This window comes from Lepisma saccharinum, chromosome 30 (genome assembly GCF_977018435.1).
Source record: "Lepisma saccharinum chromosome 30, izLepSacc3.1, whole genome shotgun sequence".
Taxonomy (NCBI): Eukaryota; Metazoa; Arthropoda; class Insecta; order Zygentoma; family Lepismatidae; genus Lepisma; species Lepisma saccharinum.
In genome coordinates, this window is record NC_139258.1 from 30,697,982 (window position 1) to 30,720,254 (window position 22,273).

Below are 22,273 nucleotides of genomic sequence, written 5' to 3' on the forward strand. Positions count from 1 at the left end.
GACCTGCCGAATGGACTACTGTACCTCTGGAAATGCCAAGTAAAACATTTTATATTATCTACAACTCACAATATATTTCACATGCTTTTTCTGAGAATTTCCAAAAATAAAAAATCTCACTGCCAAGATTCCCTGATCCACTTCCTTAAACTTCAATGGTATCTAGGGACTGTGCAAGCACTGAACTACTGCTGAAACTAGTCTTTTATTTCAGTATAGATGCAATTTAAGAGCACAACTTTGTTAAATATTTCTTGGAAATTGTGTTACATGATGGACATGAATGATTCACAGGGAAAGAGATTGGTCACATACGCTAACTCTCCTTTCAATTATATAGCTTTAGCAGATGGGAAGATTTCAGGCATGTGGGTTTAAAATTTTGCAGTCTTTAAATGCCGTCATGTTATCATCATAGAAGATAAACTAGTGTGTTAAGTTGGTTGTTTCTTCAGGTAAAGGCCATGGTCTTGTTGGAAACTAAATACTTTTATCTTTCTGAATATAATTATTTGATTAAGTCAGTGTGGTCAACTGCATGTAACCTGTATGTGTGCCCAAATTTCACTTTCTGTGAAAGCTCTTGACATTCTGGCCAAGCAGTTCTCAGTTGGTGATATTTCTTACATACATTTGATAACACCAAATTTCTAAATTTCAAAATTTCAAAATTCAAAAAGATTTCGTAAGAAAAAAAAGAGCTTTTGACAAACCTCCACATATGTTACACCTCTGTACACAGGGTGATTATAAAGTTTCGATCCATTTTTGTGAAAATGGCTGATGTCCTCCTCCTTTTATAGGTGATGTGAAAGATGCTGACTACTGAAGAGATGGTGTGTGGACGTTTGCGGGGATTAAGCTTCAAAGAGCTCCAGGCAACTCTTGAAAGGAAATTCCTCAAACCTGCTCCACCAGGGCTAATATCTGGCTACTGGTTTAAAAATTCAAGCGAACAGGTACTGTGCACGATGCAAAACATTGATTAAAGTGATTGGTGAAACGGTGCGTCGTTGGGATGCATGTGTAGACATGCAGAGTGCTCCTGTGGAAGTACACTTATCATGTCCGATATTTTTTCTTTCCATGTTGATTATGTGTTACCATATACTAGGACGTTCATTCAATACATTTGTTTTATCTCAAACCTCTTTTTCTCAAAAATGGATTGAGACTTTATAATCACCCTGTATAAATGAAAAAAGCAAACAGAAATGAAAGTTGAAGAGTTGATTCAGAGAAATGACAGGAATCTTGAGTGTCAAGAGACCAGCCTGCATTTCAAGGTTAATAGCTTTGTAATACAAAAGCTAGCATGTGGATATGATTTTGCAGGTTGATATGGTGTATGCACTAGTAAGGGTTCAAGTTGTTAATGAAGCTGTAGTTACCCTGTAATTATCCTTTAAAAATTAATGACCCATTTCCACCCACCACCAAAAATTCTGCACATTTTACATTGTACGTGAAATCTGGCAGTTTAATATTTACATATATACATGGGCTTATGTGTGAATGTCTAAAGACACACAATCTAAACACTACAGTTGTTTCACACAACAAAGCTTTTATGGGTAAAGGGTTATGGTGTTAGTTTGACTCAAAACACTTGTGCATACCCTTTCAGGCTTCGTCTTTCTCCATAAAAGACAAACAAAGAAGCTTGTTATCACACCATGCAATGAAAAATCATACTACCATGCATGGAGTTAGTTTTGTGCTAGAGTTCTGTCCAGAAACATCCAAGACTGGTGGGAAACCCCTAGATGAAGCTGCCCAATTAAAGATCCTGAGGACCCAGCTGAAAGGGTAGCATAAGGTTCGAGTCTGACCCACCTTTTCTGTAACAAAGGGTCACAATGAAATTAAAACACAACTTTGCAATCACTGTACATTTTTTTATTAGAAAAATCTGTAAATGATAAGAGGTATGGTAATACGAAATGCCCACAAGCCTGTAGACTGGCAACATTTTTTCTTTTTTTTTTTATCTTTATACTCATAACAAGTACAATACACCATGGCAAGTATTAACACACTTTTTTCCTACAGATCCAAGCTTGATTGGTTAACACGTTCACCAACCAGCAGTAAATTTGCCAACTCAAGCCACCATTCCTCAGAGTACCCTTCCAGCTTGGTTCAGTTTCTTTATTTTGGGAGCAAAAAGTTTAGCCAGTGCAAAAAATGGAGGTCAGAAGGGGAAAACTTCATCCAGCAAATAACGACTTCCTCCCCAACATTTCGCAAACTTGGGTGATCCTAGCCATCACCTAAATTCAATCCGCATCCAATCTCTGATTAATATATACATAAAGTTATTTCCCTGAGAGTAAAAAAGCACTAAGGTAAAAATCCCTTGATGACCCTCTTATTTCCTAAAGCAACAATGTGCATTTACTACCATTTCACCCTCTCTTTAACCCCTTTTCATTGCGAACAGAAAGTTTTTCTTCCGACCTCCTTTCATATGTAGGACAGTCATGTTACATCAGTTACATTTTCCCAACTCGCACATGCAAGAAAATATGGAGAGTCTGGCCATTTAAATGCACAACAAGTTAGGCAAATGTGAAAAATACATATTGCTCCTTGATGTCTCTTGAAACTTTTTTGTCAAGTAAAAGTTTCTCCAAATATGTTTGGACCAAAAGCAATGTCCACACTCTCCAAATACACAACTAACATGACAGTGACCTACATATGAATTCTTCCCTTGTATTGTTATTACAAATTAAGCCTACAATCGAGAATGAAGTCTTATGAGCCTGTAATGGGGCTGAGCAGCATATTTTTTTTTTGCACAATATCCAGTGAACTATTTTCGAAAGAAAGTAACTACAGAATGGTGAACAACAAATCATTACTTTAGCTCAAAAGGGGGAAAAAATTCCGAACTTCAACAGTTTTTTATGTGGCTTTGAATCAAACAGATGCATTTTTACAACTATGAACCGTGTGTATTAATCTGAAACAGGATGTGTATTAAGGTATACATCCTCTACAATCAAAATATGTACTTCATAAATATGCTGCACAGCTCGTGTCTTACATCATCTAATATAGGCCATACTTCTTATAGTTAAATCTATATGAACAAAACTGAACACACACACATAATAGAACCAAATTCTAGCAGAACAGGAATACCTATAAACCTTGGCTGCAATGAGTGCCTTAAGCTTAATAGTAATATGATTACAATGTAGTACCTATCTCTACCACTGACTGTATCATGCTCAGTTTCATTCTAAGGACAATAATCACATAACTTTCACCAGGGATAACTTATAAAACAATATTCAGCCAATTGTGCACACTTTTGCAAACAATTCAAATAAATGGCACTATTATGCAACAAACTTTTATCATCACCTTGGAACAAGATTTACTTTAGATTATTATTATTTTTAAAATTTATAAAAAAGGTGAGTGTTCATGACCCACACAGAAAGTGCTCAATCTTGAGAAAAAATTTGAGAGAACATCGTAGTTACTTACAAGGTGATTATACAAACAAACAAATGAACAAAAATAATTACAAAGAGTTCCACGAGTTAGGTATATCCAGCTACAAATGTGACTACCCAAGTCCCCAGTATACTTTGCCTTTTAACTTCAATCTAACATTGCTATTTGACATGGGGAAAGAAATCCTGCCAATCTCCTGGCAGAGTATGAAATAATCTTCTCCTCATCCTAAACAAAGCAATGGCATTCATGAGGAAAGACACTAATTTTAAGCTTCATTAAATTATTAAAACAAGTTTGTCATGGGCTACAGAGTGGTTATATATAAACAAGAAACGCAAAGTTCAGTATTAATTTTTTTCCTCTCTTTTTTCTTTTACAATTCATGATTGCAAGCTGGATATGAATGAAAAGCTGGGGATAGAAATATAGAATGTGAAGAAACGAGTGCAATTATTTGAAATTGGCACCACCCAATTTTGAAATTTTCCCACACAAAATATAGGATCTCTGCAGTGATTGAAGTGTAAATAAGGTGTTATATTTCCATTTCGAGAAAAAGTATCATCTTTAAATGCCAAATGCTCTTAAATAAAACATTTTCGTAAGGGCAAAGATGTATGTTTTATACCCATATATTGAATGTTTCTACTTCGGATATAATTTACTTGAAGTATTCAGTTATCAGAATCATGCTATACAAAACACATGAAAATCCTGCAGAGTTATTAAAACATGCTTAAACAGTTACAATTGTTAGGGATAACCTGTATTGTAAACAGCACAAACATTCTTAGGGGATATGCAAGGGTCTATTCTGCTGTGTATCAACATTCATTAGTCATTAGGGAATTTTTGATCTACATTTTGTGTCACATCCTAATACAATGACAAGAATAACTTGACAGATTTGGATTAGACAGGAAACAATGTGAGTTTCAAATGCCCTGCAAATTAAAGCATGTAATTTTACCATAATAAACACAGAACATTGGAAAATACAGTGAACTATTGATTTATGTGTAAAGTCTTACAGGAAAATCAGAACTGATATTGAAATGTAAATTTATTTATATGTATATAGATATATATACTTATATATGTGTGTGTGTGAATATATATATTTGCAGTTATCAACACACTGTCTCCTATCTATCAGTGTAGCCACAGTCTAGAGCCATTGGTCCAAAGCCAGGAAATCATAATCCACAATAAGGTATACTGATCCATGTTTGAAGATTATTACTAATTCATCCTCCCATTATTAAATTTCAGTTTAAGTTTCAAAATGAAAAAAAATAAATGAAAAAACAGAAAACTCTTCTTTGTGCAGTTTTCCAGAATGTTCATAAATTATTCATATAAATTAAATTACTTGAAAAAATTAAATGTTTCCTTTTATATTATTTCAAAAGTCCCACCCGAGAAATTTGTCATGTTTAAGTGTAGTATTAGGTTGTAATTTTGTGCAAAGAAACCTTCAACCAGAGATCAGTATATTCCTTGCATATGCAGGTTCTGCAAAAGTCATCTTGGTTGAAACAAAAGGGAGCCATCATTTTCGATCTTTATCCCCCTTTGTCCCTCGACCTCGATCTGAATTACTTCCACCCCTCCCAATCCTCCCGTTTCCTCTCCCTCGATTTGAAGGTGGACCCTTTTTCTCTGCACTGTTGATGTAATCCGAAATCGTATTACCAGTATTAAATCGGCTATCTCCATGGCGTCCTTGTCCTCCTCGTCCTCGACCCCGGCCTCTCATCGGACCGCCTCTTCCTCTGCTGCTTCCACCATCCATGTCAGAGTTGTAGCCCCTGTAAAAAAAATATATATAAAAATTAAAAGTTATCAATACACTTATTAGTAAGTAAAATGTTCTCAGAGTAACAATTTTTGAAAAAAAGTAGTGACAGACTGACGATACAGAACAGATTAAAAATTTACTGACAACTGATATTCTACCGATCTGACATATGTTGTAAATGTTCCTTCCAAAATCTTTAGTGGACACGATGGGAATTTTTGTATCTCCTCCCAACAAGTGCAATTAGACGAAGAAAATTACAATTCCTACTTGGTAGGATCCACCACAATAAACCAAACGTGAATACAAAAATTGTAAACTACACTGTTATGGCCTGACAACCGTGTGGTGAAGGGGTGTTCATATATATTAGGGATGGGACCGATTAATCGGTACTCTATCGGTATCGGCCGATATAGGCATATCGGTGTATTGGTAAAATTACCGATTATTTTACCGATCCGATATATCGATTATTTTCTGATAATTTAGTGCAAAATTCTGCCATTTTGTTGTAATTTTTATGGATAATATACATGCCCTACTTTCTAAAAAAGTAAATGTCTAAATATGCAATTTCTCTTGCACTGCAGTCACCTTGCAACACACATTTATTAAAGAGGTCAGTGAACCTTTCAGGTTCTTCAAGGACTATTTCTAATTTTATATCGGATCGGTAGAATATCGGTTATCGGTATCGGTAAATTTTATATCGGTACTTTATCGGTATCGGCCAAATTTTCATATCGGCCCATCCCTAATATATATATATAATTGTACTACACACACAAATTGGTTGCTGGGAATAACTGGTTCAACAGTACATTAGGAAATTAATGTTGGATTATTATGTTCCACAACTGCAAACAGTCTTCCTCACTGTATACTAAATAGGGGCCAGACACAAGTCAAAAACAATACTTCCAAGAAATTTCAGTTTTTCTATTTTTTGCAACTTTTTCAAAATAAATTCTACAAAAAATAACATTTTTTTAGACTGGTCTTTTTTGGTACATAAGTTCCAGAGCCCGTTGCTGGGATGAAAAGCAGTATAAAAATGCATTTTGGTGTTCAAATGGTGAATGTAATACTAATTTTGATTTAAAAACTATAGTTAAGTCTCAAAATAAACATTTGGTTTCTAATAGACAAGAGTATTACGTTTATTCCTGTGTAAGAGAGTCCATTTTTGCTTGCCACATGTTTACAGCAGAATTAATCAATTTTCTGTGATTTTGCATAACTCGTAAGTAGAGGCACATAATTTTGGTAAATAAAAAAGCAAAATTTCGGTGTTATAGCGGTGAAAAATCAGATGAAAAGTGGTATATAAAAATACATTTTGGTTTTAAAATTGTGAATATAATCCTAAATTTGATTTAAAAACTACACTTATTACACAAAATTAACATTTCACTTATAATAACACTATAATGTTGTTTCCAGAGTATTAAGTTTATTTCTGTGTAAAGGAGTCCATATTTGCTTCTCCAATTAACAGCAGAATTAATCAATTTTCTGTGAATTGCATAACTCACAGGATAATTCAGACCTCACAAGGTGTCGCGTCAGTAAATAAATCCTAACTTTTGTGTTTAAGAGTTTATTTCGCATTATTTTGTGACAAAACATGGTAGCAAAATGCACCTCTCACCTTTCAAAAACATGAAAAATTAACACTACAATGTGTTTTTTGACATTTCATTTTACTTATATTTGAGCCTGAAATGTGCAGTTTTTGTACCAAAATCTCTACCTTTTATTCACCATAAATATGCAGCTCTAGTAATTGCAAATGGGTCTTGCTTTGAAAAAACAACTGTGTATTTAGTATGGATGTGATACATTTATCTGTACTCTATTGGAATCAGCTGATAAAAGTGTTGCCAGTAATTATACTAACCCTTAATTTAGAGCAAAATTTCTGTTATTTTTTCATTACTTTTTATTAATATAAAACAGAAAATTCATATGGCATGGTTTACTAAAATAAATGTCTAGTTAAAAGAATGTCCCATTGCAGTGACCTGGTTACATGCATTGAGGTTCAAGTTCTTGTTCTCGACAAAACATTTCCAATTTTATATCACATTGGTAGAATATTTGGATCAATAAATTTCATCAGTATTGGCGAAAACTTCATAATGGTCCATATCTAGCTCTAAGCATAACATTACAATTATACCATATCAATCTAAAGGAATTTAAAATACGTTAAGAATTATGCATTTTTGCATAATTTCCAAAATAAATAGACTACCCGTCTGCTCTATAGAAACTGCAGCACTATAGTCAGATGCAGGAAAAGTTTCAGCTGGTACTGGTGATTAAAATCTAATCAATATTTTGTTAAATTGATATGTGATACCATGATATTGGCTTGGTCCTAGGTAAAGGTAAGGTTCCTCGTACATATAGCACAGTGCCATGAAGACACATATTAGGAGATGTGGGGGCTAGGGTGCTACACATTATCAGTCCCAGCCAATTTGGAGGTGATGTGATCGGCACCATGCTCCGGCCACCTTTACATCCACAGGTACCCACCGATTTGAGGGTGGGTGAGCCACAGAGCTGCTTTATGTGGGGACAAGCCTGGAAAAATTCCAACCCTAGATCAGCCACTCTGGAAATCAAACCTGGGTCTCCCATGTGGAAGTCAAATGCCCTACAGACTACACCAGAGCAGCTCTTTGACTTGGTCCTAGTATAAATAAAATCATAGCCAACACTTTGAGGACAGGGAATTGATGACAAGTTCCTATGCACACAGTTGAGCAAACAACGCATTTTTATACGCCCATGGGCACAAGAAAGTGGTGTTGATAAAAATACACATGTCAATAGTCAACCAAGGCATGTATTTAGATGTAAAACACTGTATAAATGTTATTACTACACATTGCTGTGTGTATGTTTCTTTATAATTTATTACAAAATTAATTTTCTAAAATCTATGATTTTGTTAACATACAGTGGAACCTCGACTTTATGTTTTCTTAGACCAAGCTGAAAAAAACCTAAAATGCAGGATAATGTAAAATCAAGGAACATTTTATTACATTTTGCTATGTTAATGTGGGAAAATGTAAAATTCAGGAACTTAAAATCAGGGTTCCACTGTATACGCAAAATATACTCACCTGTCATTACGCCTTGCAATAGGAAAGTTCTGCATCGAGCCCATTGTTGTACCATGTATACTCCTTAGCTGCTGATCTATTTCTAACTTTTCTTGCCTTAATTGTTCTACCTCCTGTGAAGGAAAAAAAACACTCATTGTAAATCCTTCTATGGTACTGAATGAATGAGCTTCCACAAACTTCAAGTACACCACACTCTTATTATCTAAACTATATTTCACTTCTGTAAGGTACAATTGGTGGCTAAAACAACAGCAGGCAAATTGTTATTTCCTATTTTCCACGGCTCAACCGATACCAGTGATCTGAAAGTATCAGTTCAATGCAGGCTGTGATATGTCCCAAAGAGAGTTTTCACGTACGTGACATAAAACCTGTGCCTAAAAAGTTTGGTGAATGCATCAGAAAACAAACAGAACAAAAGATACAAACAAATTACTTTTATTGGCCTTCAAAACAATTGCCATCCAACACAACACACTTTTGGCAACATTCATAAAACTTCTAGAAACTGTCAGGAAAAGTCTATCTACATTTCGATCACAGGACTGATGTCACACGTTCTTGGATTGCCACCATGTCCACAAAATGTGCACCTTTATTCACGCTCTTCAGGCAGGGAAACAGAAAAGTCCGCAGGATCCAGATCAGGGGAGTACGGTGGGTGACAGTTTTGCTTTCTGCTCATCTGTCAGTTTGTGCGGTAGAAACCAGGAACAGATCTTCTGCTTTCCCAAATCTTGGTGGACAATGGTACGCACCATGTCTTTGCTAATGCACAATTTCTCCGGCATCAATCATACAGTCAGTCGCCGATCTCGTGCCTTCATGTGTCGCACTCACTCGATCTTGTTTGGGGTTCTGTCTGTCGAAGGCCGACCCGAACATGGCACATCCTCGGTCATTTCCTTCCTGTAGTGAAAGTATTTGAATCAGTCGAACACACAATTTCCGCTCGCAGATTCCACCCTGTTCACTTGCACCAATATTTCATGCGTCTCCGTTGCAGTTTTCCCCAATTTGTAGCAGAACTTGATGTTCACTCATTGCTCCATTGCACTGTGACACCACCTCTCACACTATGTTCGACTGCGCACAGCAGATTTACTCTGATGGCCATGTGTATTCCATGTTAGGTGATGCTTCTTGACATGTCTCTGGATAGCCATGTGCATGCGTGCACACCTGGCTTATGTTGCCATTGATATATCGAACAATTCACCAAACTTTTAGACACAGGTAATATTCGGAGATTCATGGTTTGAGTGCTACATGAGCCTTGAGGTATATCATTAGTAAAGTTTTAACTAGATTCTGGCAATATTTGAGGTGGGGCAGTCCTGAACATAATGTGCATTTTGAGGGACATTTTTTCTTAATTCTGGTGAAACACATTTTACCAAGGGTCTTCTGAGTTTCATTTTCACAGAAAAGTGCTAATGGAAAAGGAGTGGGGGGAAGTCATGTTTTGTAAAGTGATCAACACTACTGGTCTTGCACTATGAGAAGCACAACGATAAAAGACAAATGACTTCTTGAAAGTGCTGAGGGAGGAGGAATTGACTTAGCTGTGCCATTTTAGCTGCTTGCAACAATACCAAAAGTACCTTGTAATTTTGTACAAAATTCTACCATTTTCTTATCATCTAATGAATATAAATGTACAATTCATGAATCTGGTTTGTAAAGCAAATGTCTACTTATGTGGTTCATATTTCAAAGGAAAAATGTAATTGAGTGACCTGATTACCAACATTAATTAAGAAGGCTAATGAAACATTCAGGTTTTACATTGAACACTTTCATATAACAAACCACTCATATTGGATTAGCACCTGCCCGATGGCGTAGTGGTAACGTTGTCGCCTTGTAATCAAGGCATCTCCCGGGTTCGATACCCAGTGGAGGCACATGGCACACTTTAAACTGAAGGTCCAGTCCCGATTAGCCTTCCTATGCATAAAGTGTACTTAAAACAACAAATCAATCAATATTGGATTAGCAAAATATCATTACTGATATCTGTAAATCTCATATCTATATATTATTGTTATCAACAAAAATTTTATGCTGGATGGAAAATTTAACATGGTCTCTCAGCCTAGCCAAATACATACATTAAGAAGTCACTCCAATGCTCTTCCTACTATAAAGGGAACATGCTACTTTTCATATTTAACAAAGCATATTACAAAATCAGTAGACCCACATGTCAGCCCTACAACATAACATGTACCAATAATTTAAACCCAATTTACAGAATTTCCAACTCTCTCCAGTGCACAACTTCCAAGTGTAATAACAAATGTTCTGTGTTTGGTAAATGTGGTTTACTTGACAGTTTCTAGAACTGTATGAAGAAAAAAAGACAGGATTTAAGTTGGTGCATGACCTTTTGAAATCATTATAAACAGATGTTTATTCAGTGGGAACTATGAAGAAACCTATCTCTCATGACTAGATTGGGAATTACATACAAATCATCTACTGAAATAAAATTACAAGTTATAAATAATCTCTCGATCTAAATTACACTCATTTTACAATTATGCCAAATGGTATACAACCTTCATTCTGATCAACTGATTGTAAATGGTTTGTACTTTATACTGATCTACAGTACATTACAGATGACAAAATAAGATGCTTACCAGAGCTGAGCAAATTGACAATGTCAGTTGGAATTTAATGACAGATACTGGCTGCAACTTATCTGGAGTGTATTGGTCATTTTGCAAAGTGCATAATTTTTTACAACAACATTGGCAACATGAATTTTGTGATTAAATGATATCATGTGAAATTATGTATATTTTCAAGTAAAATTCTTGTACAGTGCTATATTGTTCCAATTGAAAATCTTAAAATTTAGAAATATTCTGAACTACTTTTAATGTTTACAATTTTCTTTCTACTTTCTAGAGTACCTACAGCTCAGCCCTAATACATACTATTGTACTTGATCCACACCTGAAATGGCAATGATACGAATGCATCAGTGGCAGGCACTGTTATCTTGTGGCATATACTCAAAATTAAAATATTTTCAAACTAAAAATAGGTATAAAAGTAGGGATGTGATCACCGATGCCGATGTACTCACCGATAATTTTTGAAACTGATACCGATGCTGATATTTAACAGATTCCGATACATAAGGTTATTAAACAGAAACGAGATGTTATTTTCAGCATGACAAAAATAAATTTGCTTTGTACACTTCTATTGCATATCATATGTAATATATACATATATATTCTCAAGAGATGCGAATGTACATTTGCATCTACAAAGGGTGGTTATGTGAACCTTTAAGAAGAACATGGATTCTCAAGAGGTTTAACATTAGTACACAAGCAACTCTTTGAAAAACAAAATGAATTCCTTAATGTTGGAAATTTACTGCTGCCAGATTCAACTTCAGAAACACGAGTTTTGGAAGCACTTCAGGAAGTAACCTACTTCTTCTCTTATCGCAAATCTGTTCAGCGAACACTGAATACTGATGCAGCAGGTATGCCCAAGTATTTTCTCAGCACTTGCTTCAGGTTTGAATACTCACTTTTGAATACAATACAACAGCAGATCCTGGTTCAGCAATGTACTGTTTTATTTCAGATTTTGAGTTAGGTTGATCTTCTGAATGAGAGAGTGCAATATTTTTATTACAAAAACTCTACAATAATGATGATGAATCATAACCTAATTTTCAATAAATATTACAAAAATAAAATATAAAACTTATTAGAAGGTAAAACTCTAGTATAATCTGTACCGGTTTAAATATCGAATTTTTGCCGATGCCGATATGTCAATTTCTGCCGATTTTTATACATCTGTAATCGGCTTCAGCACATCCCTATCTAAAAGTATGTAAAAAAGCTTTGAAAAAAAAATCTGCAAATGTTATTTTATGACAAAATGACAGTGTCTATAAGCTTTCATGACAGTGACCAGCTAGTTTCAGAAAAATGTGCCTCAACTTTCAAGAGTGAATATCACTTATCTTCAGGGATTGAAGTGAAGATAATACAAGTCCCTGAAGATGACAATGATGTAAACTCTCGAAAGCTCTGGTTGACATCCTGACAAAAAAGTAATTAATATTAATATATTTGTACATTATTGTACTTACCTTTAGATGTGCTAAATGATATTCCAAAAGAACTTTTGCATTGGCTATACTTTCTACAGTACCTACAAATACAAAAGGAACTTGACCCTCTTCCCTAGGAATTGTCGGCTGTGGCTCATTATCACCTTCAATTTTTACCCGCACCTGATAAAGATAAAACAAAATAATCACAAACATGCTCACATCATGAATTATTTAATAAAACTAGTAATGTATTTAATATATCTGCAAAATGGTACAGCTGTAGTAACTGAACAAACGGGAATGCAGCAGTTTAAGTCACTGCAAAACTCTTTTTTTGCCACTCCTACATGAAAGTCAACAATTATTAGAGCGTGAGAAACTCTTGGCAGAAAAATATTTCAGTTCACGTTCATTAAAAAGTAATAAAATTGACTGATGCAGCTGCTGTTTAAAATGCATTCCACATTTCAGACTACTGTACACTGTAACACACTCTTCTTAACCTACATTAATAATAATTTAACTACTTTGTGATTTAAATCAACCTGTGGTTAACTACATATGTACTTTTATATTATAGAAACTGAAATGATAAATTTTTAAATTGCAAACTAGATTGAAGTATCTAGTTTTCTTTGACTGTGAGATAAATAAATAGTAAAAAACAGCATTTCTATGTAAAATTTAGCACTTCTACTTTCCACAATTAGAAAATGGTTTGAAGAAAGCAAGCATATCTATGTGAATCTAGAATACAAGCCTTCCTATATAGTGGATATGATGAAATGTTACTTCATATAGGATCGGTTATATATCAAAAGAAATAGAAAAAAAAGTTTGCAACTCCACCATATTAAAACCTATTTCAGTGTCAACTATTGGTATAAACAAATGTGGTTATATACATAAAGCTTTTGTGCAATAATGAACATCCATCTCAGTGGCTGGCCACTTCCGTTAATCAGACTCCACTTCGTTTTGGTCCCTGGCAATTGACCACATGAAGATTCCATGAGAGGGTTAACTCAAAATATGTTCCGAGAAGCACCAATATTTCCAAATAATAGTTATTACTACTAAAAACAGTAATTTGTACCAATCATTTTGTAGTACTGATGTTCAGAATAGGTTGAAATGAGTTCTCGAAGCTCTTTGCTTCCTCAATTTCAAAATTTCTCTTCGCGTTACCATGTTCCTCTCGAGCATGATGGTTACCAAAAGGAAATGGACTATGTCTGTACATTATGGAAATAACTATTTAAGACAACATACCCTGTATGTGCATTTCCTTATCTTGATGGTAGCTGAAAATGTACATCAATGCTACAAAAAGATTTCAACTGAGAAAAATTTCAATACTACGATTTTTTTACTGTATTTTTTTTTTTTTTTTTTTGGTCAAAACATGAGATTGAGGGAAGAATCGCTGCAGCTACATCTGAGTCTTGGCAATAATCATGAACAACTGGAAGCAACATCGACTGAAGGGGTTCCAATTGACATGGTGCTGCTAAGTTACTGCATTCACCTGAAATACTATGTTCAACACATTAAAAAATAACTTCACATTTTTAAGAACAATGATTGAAGAAAAGCTTATTGGAAAAGGTGATTACAATGTTAGCATTGTCGTTTCCTGGAAAATCTGGATGCCCAACTTATTTTAAAACAATTATGAAAATAAATTTACAGAAAGGTACCAGCAATGCCAATCCAATGGTGCCTTATGGCCACAACATACAGCAACTGACACTTTTAAATATTTAGTGACTCTTTACTCTTTTTGAAGATCACCCATACACCAAAGATAAAATGCAGCATTCTTGAATAGATATTTGGCAATTGCAATTATTTTAAAGATCGAATGCAAAATGCACACAAAAATATAAAAATTGACAACATTTATCGCAGGCCAAGTTGCCAGGCATTCTATGTGGAACCCTATATTTTTTTTTACAAATCCATAGTTAAAAAATGCAATGACCACGAAACCTACTCAACAAGTGGAATAAACTTCCATGTATGTTTCTCCAAGCAAAAGACTGCAGTAAACATGATACAATGTTCAAATGAAGGTGGGTGTAATTTCTTAGTAAAGTGAAACCTCATTGTACCACGGCTCAACAAACTGTAATTCAGATGTCAAAAAATTAATTTAGAATTATTTTCTATTGAAGTAGAGAATACTGTTCCTTTATAATTCTTTCATCACAGAAAAAGCAAAGCCTACATTCAATTTTAAACACATTTCAATGTCATATTCCTAAAAACTCATAGAAACTTGTGCAATGTTGACTTCCAACATTTTTATTATTTTAACAAGATGATTGAAGCTCTATCCCTCGAGGGGTTAGTAATTATTATCAGAGCTAGTTAGTTGAACTAGGATTCCCCAAATTCCCCAGGGAATTGTGGGAAAAAATTGAAGCTAGAATTCATGTGCTGATAAAACTAATTCCATTACAGGAAGATCAAGAATGTGTGTGGGCACCTCACTTCCACGCACTCATAATACAAGGACCACCTTTAGATTGAACGTATCAAAATTATAGAATATCTGGCAACCTCAACTGCAGACTTATTAATCTTACAAAGGTAAAAAAATCTGAGCTATGTCATTTTCCAACCATGCATTTTTCATTATTATTATTGAGAGAAAACTGTTTCCATCAATGGACAATCTTTTAAAAAAAAAAAAATCCAGGCTGAAGTGAGAAGCGGATTCTCCCCAATTAACACACCCTAGCCAGAACTTCTGATAGATGGCGCTGGGAGAAACTTATTGGGGTACTAGTAGCATTAAGGCCAATCCAATTCATTTTATTTTGTTTTCCTTCAGTGCCAAAGAAATTACTAATGTTTACTAATGTAGGGAAACCGAAGTTCCCATACACAAAAGTTTATGAGCAAAAATTAACTCACTTTGCAAAGCCAACTAGAATTCCAGACAGACCAGCATTGTATAAATCACACTTGCAAAATCTTCAGATTGAGCCTTTTGCATTATACATGTATTTCCCCTCATAATGCTAATATTACAAAAAGCCTGTATGTACCCTACTAGATTGAACTCCAGTTCCTTAATTGCATCCTTCAAATGATACTAAATTTACACCACAATTCGCAGGTGTACTGCATCGAAACTCAGAAAATATTTGTTATATTCATTTCCACCACAATCTCAAATTACGGAAAAAATAAGGATCCAAAATACTTGTTGAACCTTGGTTCCTCCTAGCTCATATATTACTGAGTTCTGGCCTATGATCTGAACCTTTACAAACATGGTATTTATATGTGGAAAATTCTAATATAAGTTTGGGTAATAAATGGTGCCTATATAATTGTAATCACTAACAAACTTCTAATTAATATAAGACAAGAAAAATAAAAGCTACAATTGTTTCCTTATACTATCACAAAAAAAAATACATCTTAGCATTAAACATTTTATTATTTATTTATTTTTATCTCATATCTAGGAACTTCTTGTAACTGTGAGCACTATTTGACATTTACTGCTGCACTGTGTTATGTATAACAAAAGAATCCAGTTATGAATTCTGTTAATATCGAACATTACCTGAACAAAAAAATCAAGTGAGCAATTTTTTTTATTAGAAATGGCACTTTTTAAAAAAATGATATAATTTTCAAGCAGCTTGTATTGATTCAATTTTTGTATCTCATTTTCACAAATACAATTTGTCTAAACTTTGGCAATTGAAATAATTTTTAAGTTTATCTAGATCACCTCAAAGTTTAATTATTGTGTTGATTACACTATCTCATTCTAGAAACATATTTTCTGTCCAGAGCGTGATTTGTATACAAAATATTGACGACAATCATTTTCGTATTAACATGATTGTATTCCTTCTGTTCTGGAAATTACATTTTGTCTATTGCAAAATCAATTAATATCAACTAACATTTTAATCAGAAACCTTCCTATATATCAATTGATATTCCTAATGATTGATTTCCTTTGTTGCATGTACAAAATAATTAATATTACTTAATTTACTTTTCCCTTTCATGAAACTTACAGGGAAGTAACTCCTGCAACTGAAAATGGCAATTTGAAACATGCAATATCTAATCATTGAGAACAGACATGTTACATATACACAATTATATTATTTTACTGAACTAAATACTTACTCTTCAAAACAAATGTCCTGAGAAAAAGCAACACATTTAACACTTCCAGCGCACAAGATGATGTTGGCCAGGAATATCTTGTAGTGTTTAAAGCATCTCCGAAACAAATGCATAGATTTTGTATGCCAAATAAAACATGTTGACCTATCCATCCAAGTTCTTAAGCACCCGAGTTGTATATTTGTGAGTTTAATCAACAAAGCAATGGGACTTGACTAAGATTGTCTACTTCTGGGGCCCAAAAAGCCTCCTACCTGTTGACCTGACTTGTGTGTAATGACTAGGGATATGTAGATTTAGTTTTTGATAGAAATATGATTAGATGATACACTAAAAAGTTCATTTTTGAGGTATCTGAAAGGTGTCAGGTGCATTTTGTCATGAATCGATGCAAAATTCCAGAACATGGATTAATTCTGTTACAAAATTTCGGATGGAAAAATGGGCTTTATTACACAGAAATGAACTTAATAATTCTCAAATAACTAGACAAAAGTGGTATTAAAATTGAAATTTTTAATTTATGTAATGAATATTCTATTTGAATCAAATTTAGAATTTTCGTTCAAAAAGTTTAACACTAAAATGCCACTTTATGTACATTTTTTGATCTATAAATGTGCTCAGTTTTTGGACCAAAATCTTTGATATTTCATTGCCCATAAATGTGTGTCCTTGTAAAGACCCAAACTTGCCACACTATATAAATTATTTCAAATAGTTGTTGTTTTAGTCTAACTTATGTAGGGAGATGCTAACTGACAATGGGCCTACAGTTTTGAATGGGATTCAAATCACGTCATTTGTCTCAATCATGTGATGAAAAACTGATCCACGAAATCCTTGAGTACAATCTCTAGGATATGGCACAAACCAACTGGATGTTGTCAACAGTTGCAATCTTTTATCAACTCTATCAGCATCAATGTGGCTGCAATTTAAAATACACACACAAGGAATGAATAATAAGAGCTATCTCCTCTTATACTTTGCAGATGGACAAGGTGGCACCCAAAAGGAGTGAAATACGCTAGATATAAAGCAAACGCGGAACTATATATAAATATAAATTTTTCATAATCTGTCTATTCAGTTTCTGGATTCCTAAACTAACTTCTGGTTGCATATGCTGAAATGGTAGCCAATATTCTCAAGTAGCTGCAGGATACTTCTCCAATTGTACAATGCAAAGTATGGAAAACCATACTTTACAAGTTCTCCAATTCCCCTTTACAGGATAATATCTTTTTTGCACTAGTTTTGAAGCAATTTCAAGTCTTCTTCATTCATTACTCAGTAAAAATCTGACCTCTTCTGCAATGTTTCCACTAGTTTTTTTTTTTCCTCATTAAAAAGGCAATGCACATGTTGGATTATGTTAGTCTTAGGTCTCAACAAAAAGCTTGGAATCATGACAATAGATTAGCACGGTGGCTAAGATAAATTGATTCATTCTGTTCAAAAGCTGAATGTTTCCATTTGCACACCAATTGTATATATTCTTAGCAGATATCTAAAGACGACGACAGATCAAGGGCAAGTATTTAATATGTAATCAAAGCAGTATACATTATATCAGTCAAGAGCCCTTAAAAATGCTTTGTGTACTTCTCTATTCTCAACAATTTTTGTACCATCAACTGTAATAATAATCTCCCATGTCTCATTTGCTACGGAGGGTCTTGGATCATGTCATTGAACAAAACAGGAGGAGGGGGGAGGGGTGAGTGCCTAGCCTTATTTAAAGCATTGTCGTCATTATGCAAAATTCATAGAAAACACATACGAATATTAACCATCTCAACTGTGGTACTGCAAACAGTACACCACATCAAACAACTGAACACAACTGTTCAAATTATATTTGCACTCAATAACTGAAATAAAAATTAACTGATTGAAATGTAGTTAACCACATATTGATTCATCACACATATTTACAAAATTAAAGTTTTCATCAATGAAAAACTATCAACTACAAATAGCAAACTGTACTAAAAACAATAACTACATAAAATATCACTTTTCAAACTAGCTGCAGATATCCCATTAGCAGGAGACAAAATAGTTCCATGCAGGAAATTTAAAAAAATATTAATCATAAAAACATATTTGTATCTCTTGTATAAAGGGACTACATTTGCATTTACTTCAGCATAGTAAAACTTCAATTTAATACTTATTCACACACAAGGTTCTTATTTGTTAGCAAATTGTGTACATGTGGATATACTGCAAACAAATTATATTCAGAGCAGGGGGGGACAAGAAAAGTACCTTAATAATAAAAATGTACATACACACAGAACGATATATACTGTACCTACCTGTTAATGTCAACATAATTTTGATCCAAAGTTTTTAATAAAACTTCTTTTATTAAAAACGTGTAATGACTATTTCTGCAATTGATGTTAATTTCCATATTCATACCGTTATTACGATTGGTCCCCATGCCATTTCTATCTGTACATGGTTTCAAATTATTGTCTGCAGGGGTGGTGTTTTACCCCAGGAAGCTCAGATGGGGCTAAGGGTGATAATGATTGGAAGACTTGTTTGTTTAGTCCATATATTTTTTTTTTAGCATAACTTGTATCATGGTCACGTGTGCAGAAAACAAGTGTCACAGCCTATTCTCAACTGCAATCCTAGCTTGCTTGACAGTGATTGGTGAAATCCACCGAACAATTTCAGTACAGAATATGGGAGTGGCAAGTGAATTGCAGATAATTATTGACTTAACCTCGTAGTTGCCAAAATGTCTTCACAATGTTGGGTCAACAATGATTTTGCGAGGTCTCACTGGAGACTAAACCTAGCACTACTTGCAACAAAGCTGAGTATGCTTAACCAATCAGTTATGTGGCAGCTCAAATCTATTGAGACAACATTTTTAAGCTGAGAGATACCCTACCCTGGCAAATTAGTTACACAGCCAAAAATGACAACATAGCATTTTTTTAATAGGCCATTCAGTAATGTTTCCACATACTTTTATCAATGACCAAAACTTGATGCCTTATTTGTCTATAGTATTTTAGACATGTTCTGTCATTTATATACACAGCAAGAGCACAGCTAAATTCAATTTTTGTATGAAATAATAATTGAACATCACCTGTGAAAATATATGGTGAATATTGGCAAAGTCCCCAAAACCATTATGGAATTACATTATTTAAGAAGGCAGTTTCAACATTTAAAACAGAATGCAACAATGTGTAAAGCATCCTTTCAATTCAACCAAACCTTCAATGCTGAGAAAGTTTTCCAGGGTGAGGGACTGGACACAGGCTGTTATCAGATCAAAATTTGAAAATATTTACAAGTTGGGGCTTCCCCTTCCTCTTATAAGCCAGGAGAGAAAATTATGTTATGACACACTAAGAGTCTTGTATCAACATGTGTATCCCTAGAACATTATCTGAACACAGTAGATACCCAAAGTTGCATACATTACATCCCCTACCAGGACATGGAATATACATAAATATCTCATTGGGACAGGTACTGTTCTAGCATGGGAGCCTTCAGATCGAAGTGCAGGAAACAAGCCTTCCGAAATAAATGCAGCCTTTCATACCGGGGGAACACACCAAAGTGCACGTCACTTGTACTGTGTAGTTTTCTCAATAGCTTGCATTGTGTTGCCTGTCTGTCTGTCTGCCAGAAATGCATAATGGATGCTATTTCACAGACTGGAGAGAGAGTGCCAGTTCGAGGTTGCCACTTCTCTATCTTCAGTGTGAAACCACATGTGACTTGTTACCTGTCACTTCAGTCTGAAAGCTCCTTAAGGGTTAAGAAAACTTGTGTGAAAAGGCAAACACAAACAGTTGCATGGAAAGCTGAATGTGCAGTGTCAGTATGGGTTTATGTAATAAATAAACTTTCGCACAATCCATAGGTATAGGAAGAGTAAACACAAGAAAACACAACTTGTTAAGCGAAGAATATTAAATTGAAGTTTTACTGGTTATTTTATTCATAAAGATATTTGAATACTCTAAAAAATCATTGACAAGAATATTTATATCATTAAAAACAATTTAAAAGGATTGTCTCCATATAAGTACACATATATTTGCAAGTAAACAGCTCATCAATTCAAAGGTAAGTATTTACAGAAGACTCACCTGAAACAAACATTTAGAAATATTAACTTACTATGAACAAAAATAATTTATGGAAAGTACATCATGCATATTTGAAATAAACACAAAAATGAGATATAAGTTAACAAATATTGGGAAAGAGGGCCAGTTGAGTCAAGACAAGGGGAAGAGAGTGGCTGAAATGATTCATTTCAATATTTACTGATTCACTAAAAAAAAAAAATGCAAAAATTCACTAGAAATGTATACAGAAACCTGTTCCACACAATTCAATGATATTTTTCAACATTAAACACATTAAAAAGCAAAGAAATGTAAACGCATTTGTTTTGAAACTTACAAGGGAGTTGGCAGCAAGATAATAACTACTATTATTTTTTTTAAATAGTCAATTCTTTATTGCTTGCATGTAAACATATCTATTTTCTCTGGCACATCTGGTGTTTCTTAGGCTCCAGTAACTGTTGCATAAAGCTTTTCCGAATATTTTATGGGTGAAGTGAAAAACAAAAAAGACATTTTATAGTGGCATATATTCTTGGTTGCCAATACTACAGGCAAAGGTGAAACTAGTCAAATGGTTCAAATGCATTTCTGCATGCTTTGTTCTCATTCTCTTCAACTGCAGTTACCGATTACAACTCCGGAAGATTGGGACCAATTTTGGGGCTATTTTTATCGTGCTGGTTTTGTGTTGAATATTGTTTTTAGCAAAATACTGTTATTTCCTCAGCAGGTTTCCTCATATACAGCCAAACTGACTTTTACTGACCATTTTCCACTACTGTAAGGAGCTTTCAGACCAAAGCACCAAGCAACAGGTGACATGTCACTTGGAAACGAACCCTTAGTAATAAATGCAACCTCCCGAACAAAAGCAACATGACGAGCTCTATGTGTCACTTGTCCCTTGGACTGGGCTCAATATAGTAATGCCCACATCACAGCTTGAAAAAGCATGAATTATAATTTTGCCTTGAAATGCAACCTGTCTATTATAATTCACCTTATCCCATGGCTCATTACAATTGTAACTGCATGAAGCAACAGGTTGTAGGTAAACATTTCGATAAACTAAACAAACTTAGGGATTGTACTTAGGCACTTCAATGCACGGCCATGAAAATAGGTGACTGGGCAGAATTGCACTGGTGCCACATACGGGGAAAGCAAAGCGAGAGTGGGACAAAAGTCGCTGGTTCCTGCACACTGTGTGGCAACATCAACAGAGCTGCATTGCCTAATGTAAGTTTGTATCACATAGATTACAAAGAGCAAGTTTACACCAAGATCTTTTATTCTCCTAAACCTCCGAAGACACGGGTTGTGCTCAGAGGTGGCAACAGGGCAAACTTCTGCCATCCATCTAATTTCATGGTCATGCATTTAGGTACTGAGTCTGTAGACAAAATTCTGGGTCTTCGTGTTTTCAACCATGATTGCATGCTGTTAAAATATCACATTTCTCACTTCA

At 34.5% G+C, this 22,273-nt stretch overlaps 1 protein-coding gene across 6 annotated transcripts in view; it reads right to left on the bottom strand.

Annotated features, from left to right (window-relative positions):
- Fmr1 (synaptic functional regulator FMR1) overlaps window positions 1-22,273 on the bottom strand; it is a 143,363-nt gene that overhangs the window by 36,302 nt on the left and 84,788 nt on the right. For all 6 annotated transcript variants that reach the window (XM_083115480.1, XM_083115483.1, XM_083115482.1 and 3 more), the window contains 3 exons: window positions 12,554-12,697; window positions 8,419-8,531; window positions 5,170-5,285 (listed from right to left, as the gene is read on the bottom strand). In XM_083115480.1, the coding sequence (XP_082971606.1) occupies window positions 5,170-5,285; window positions 8,419-8,531; window positions 12,554-12,697 (373 nt within the window). The remainder of the gene's footprint in view (window positions 1-5,169; window positions 5,286-8,418; window positions 8,532-12,553; window positions 12,698-22,273) is intronic.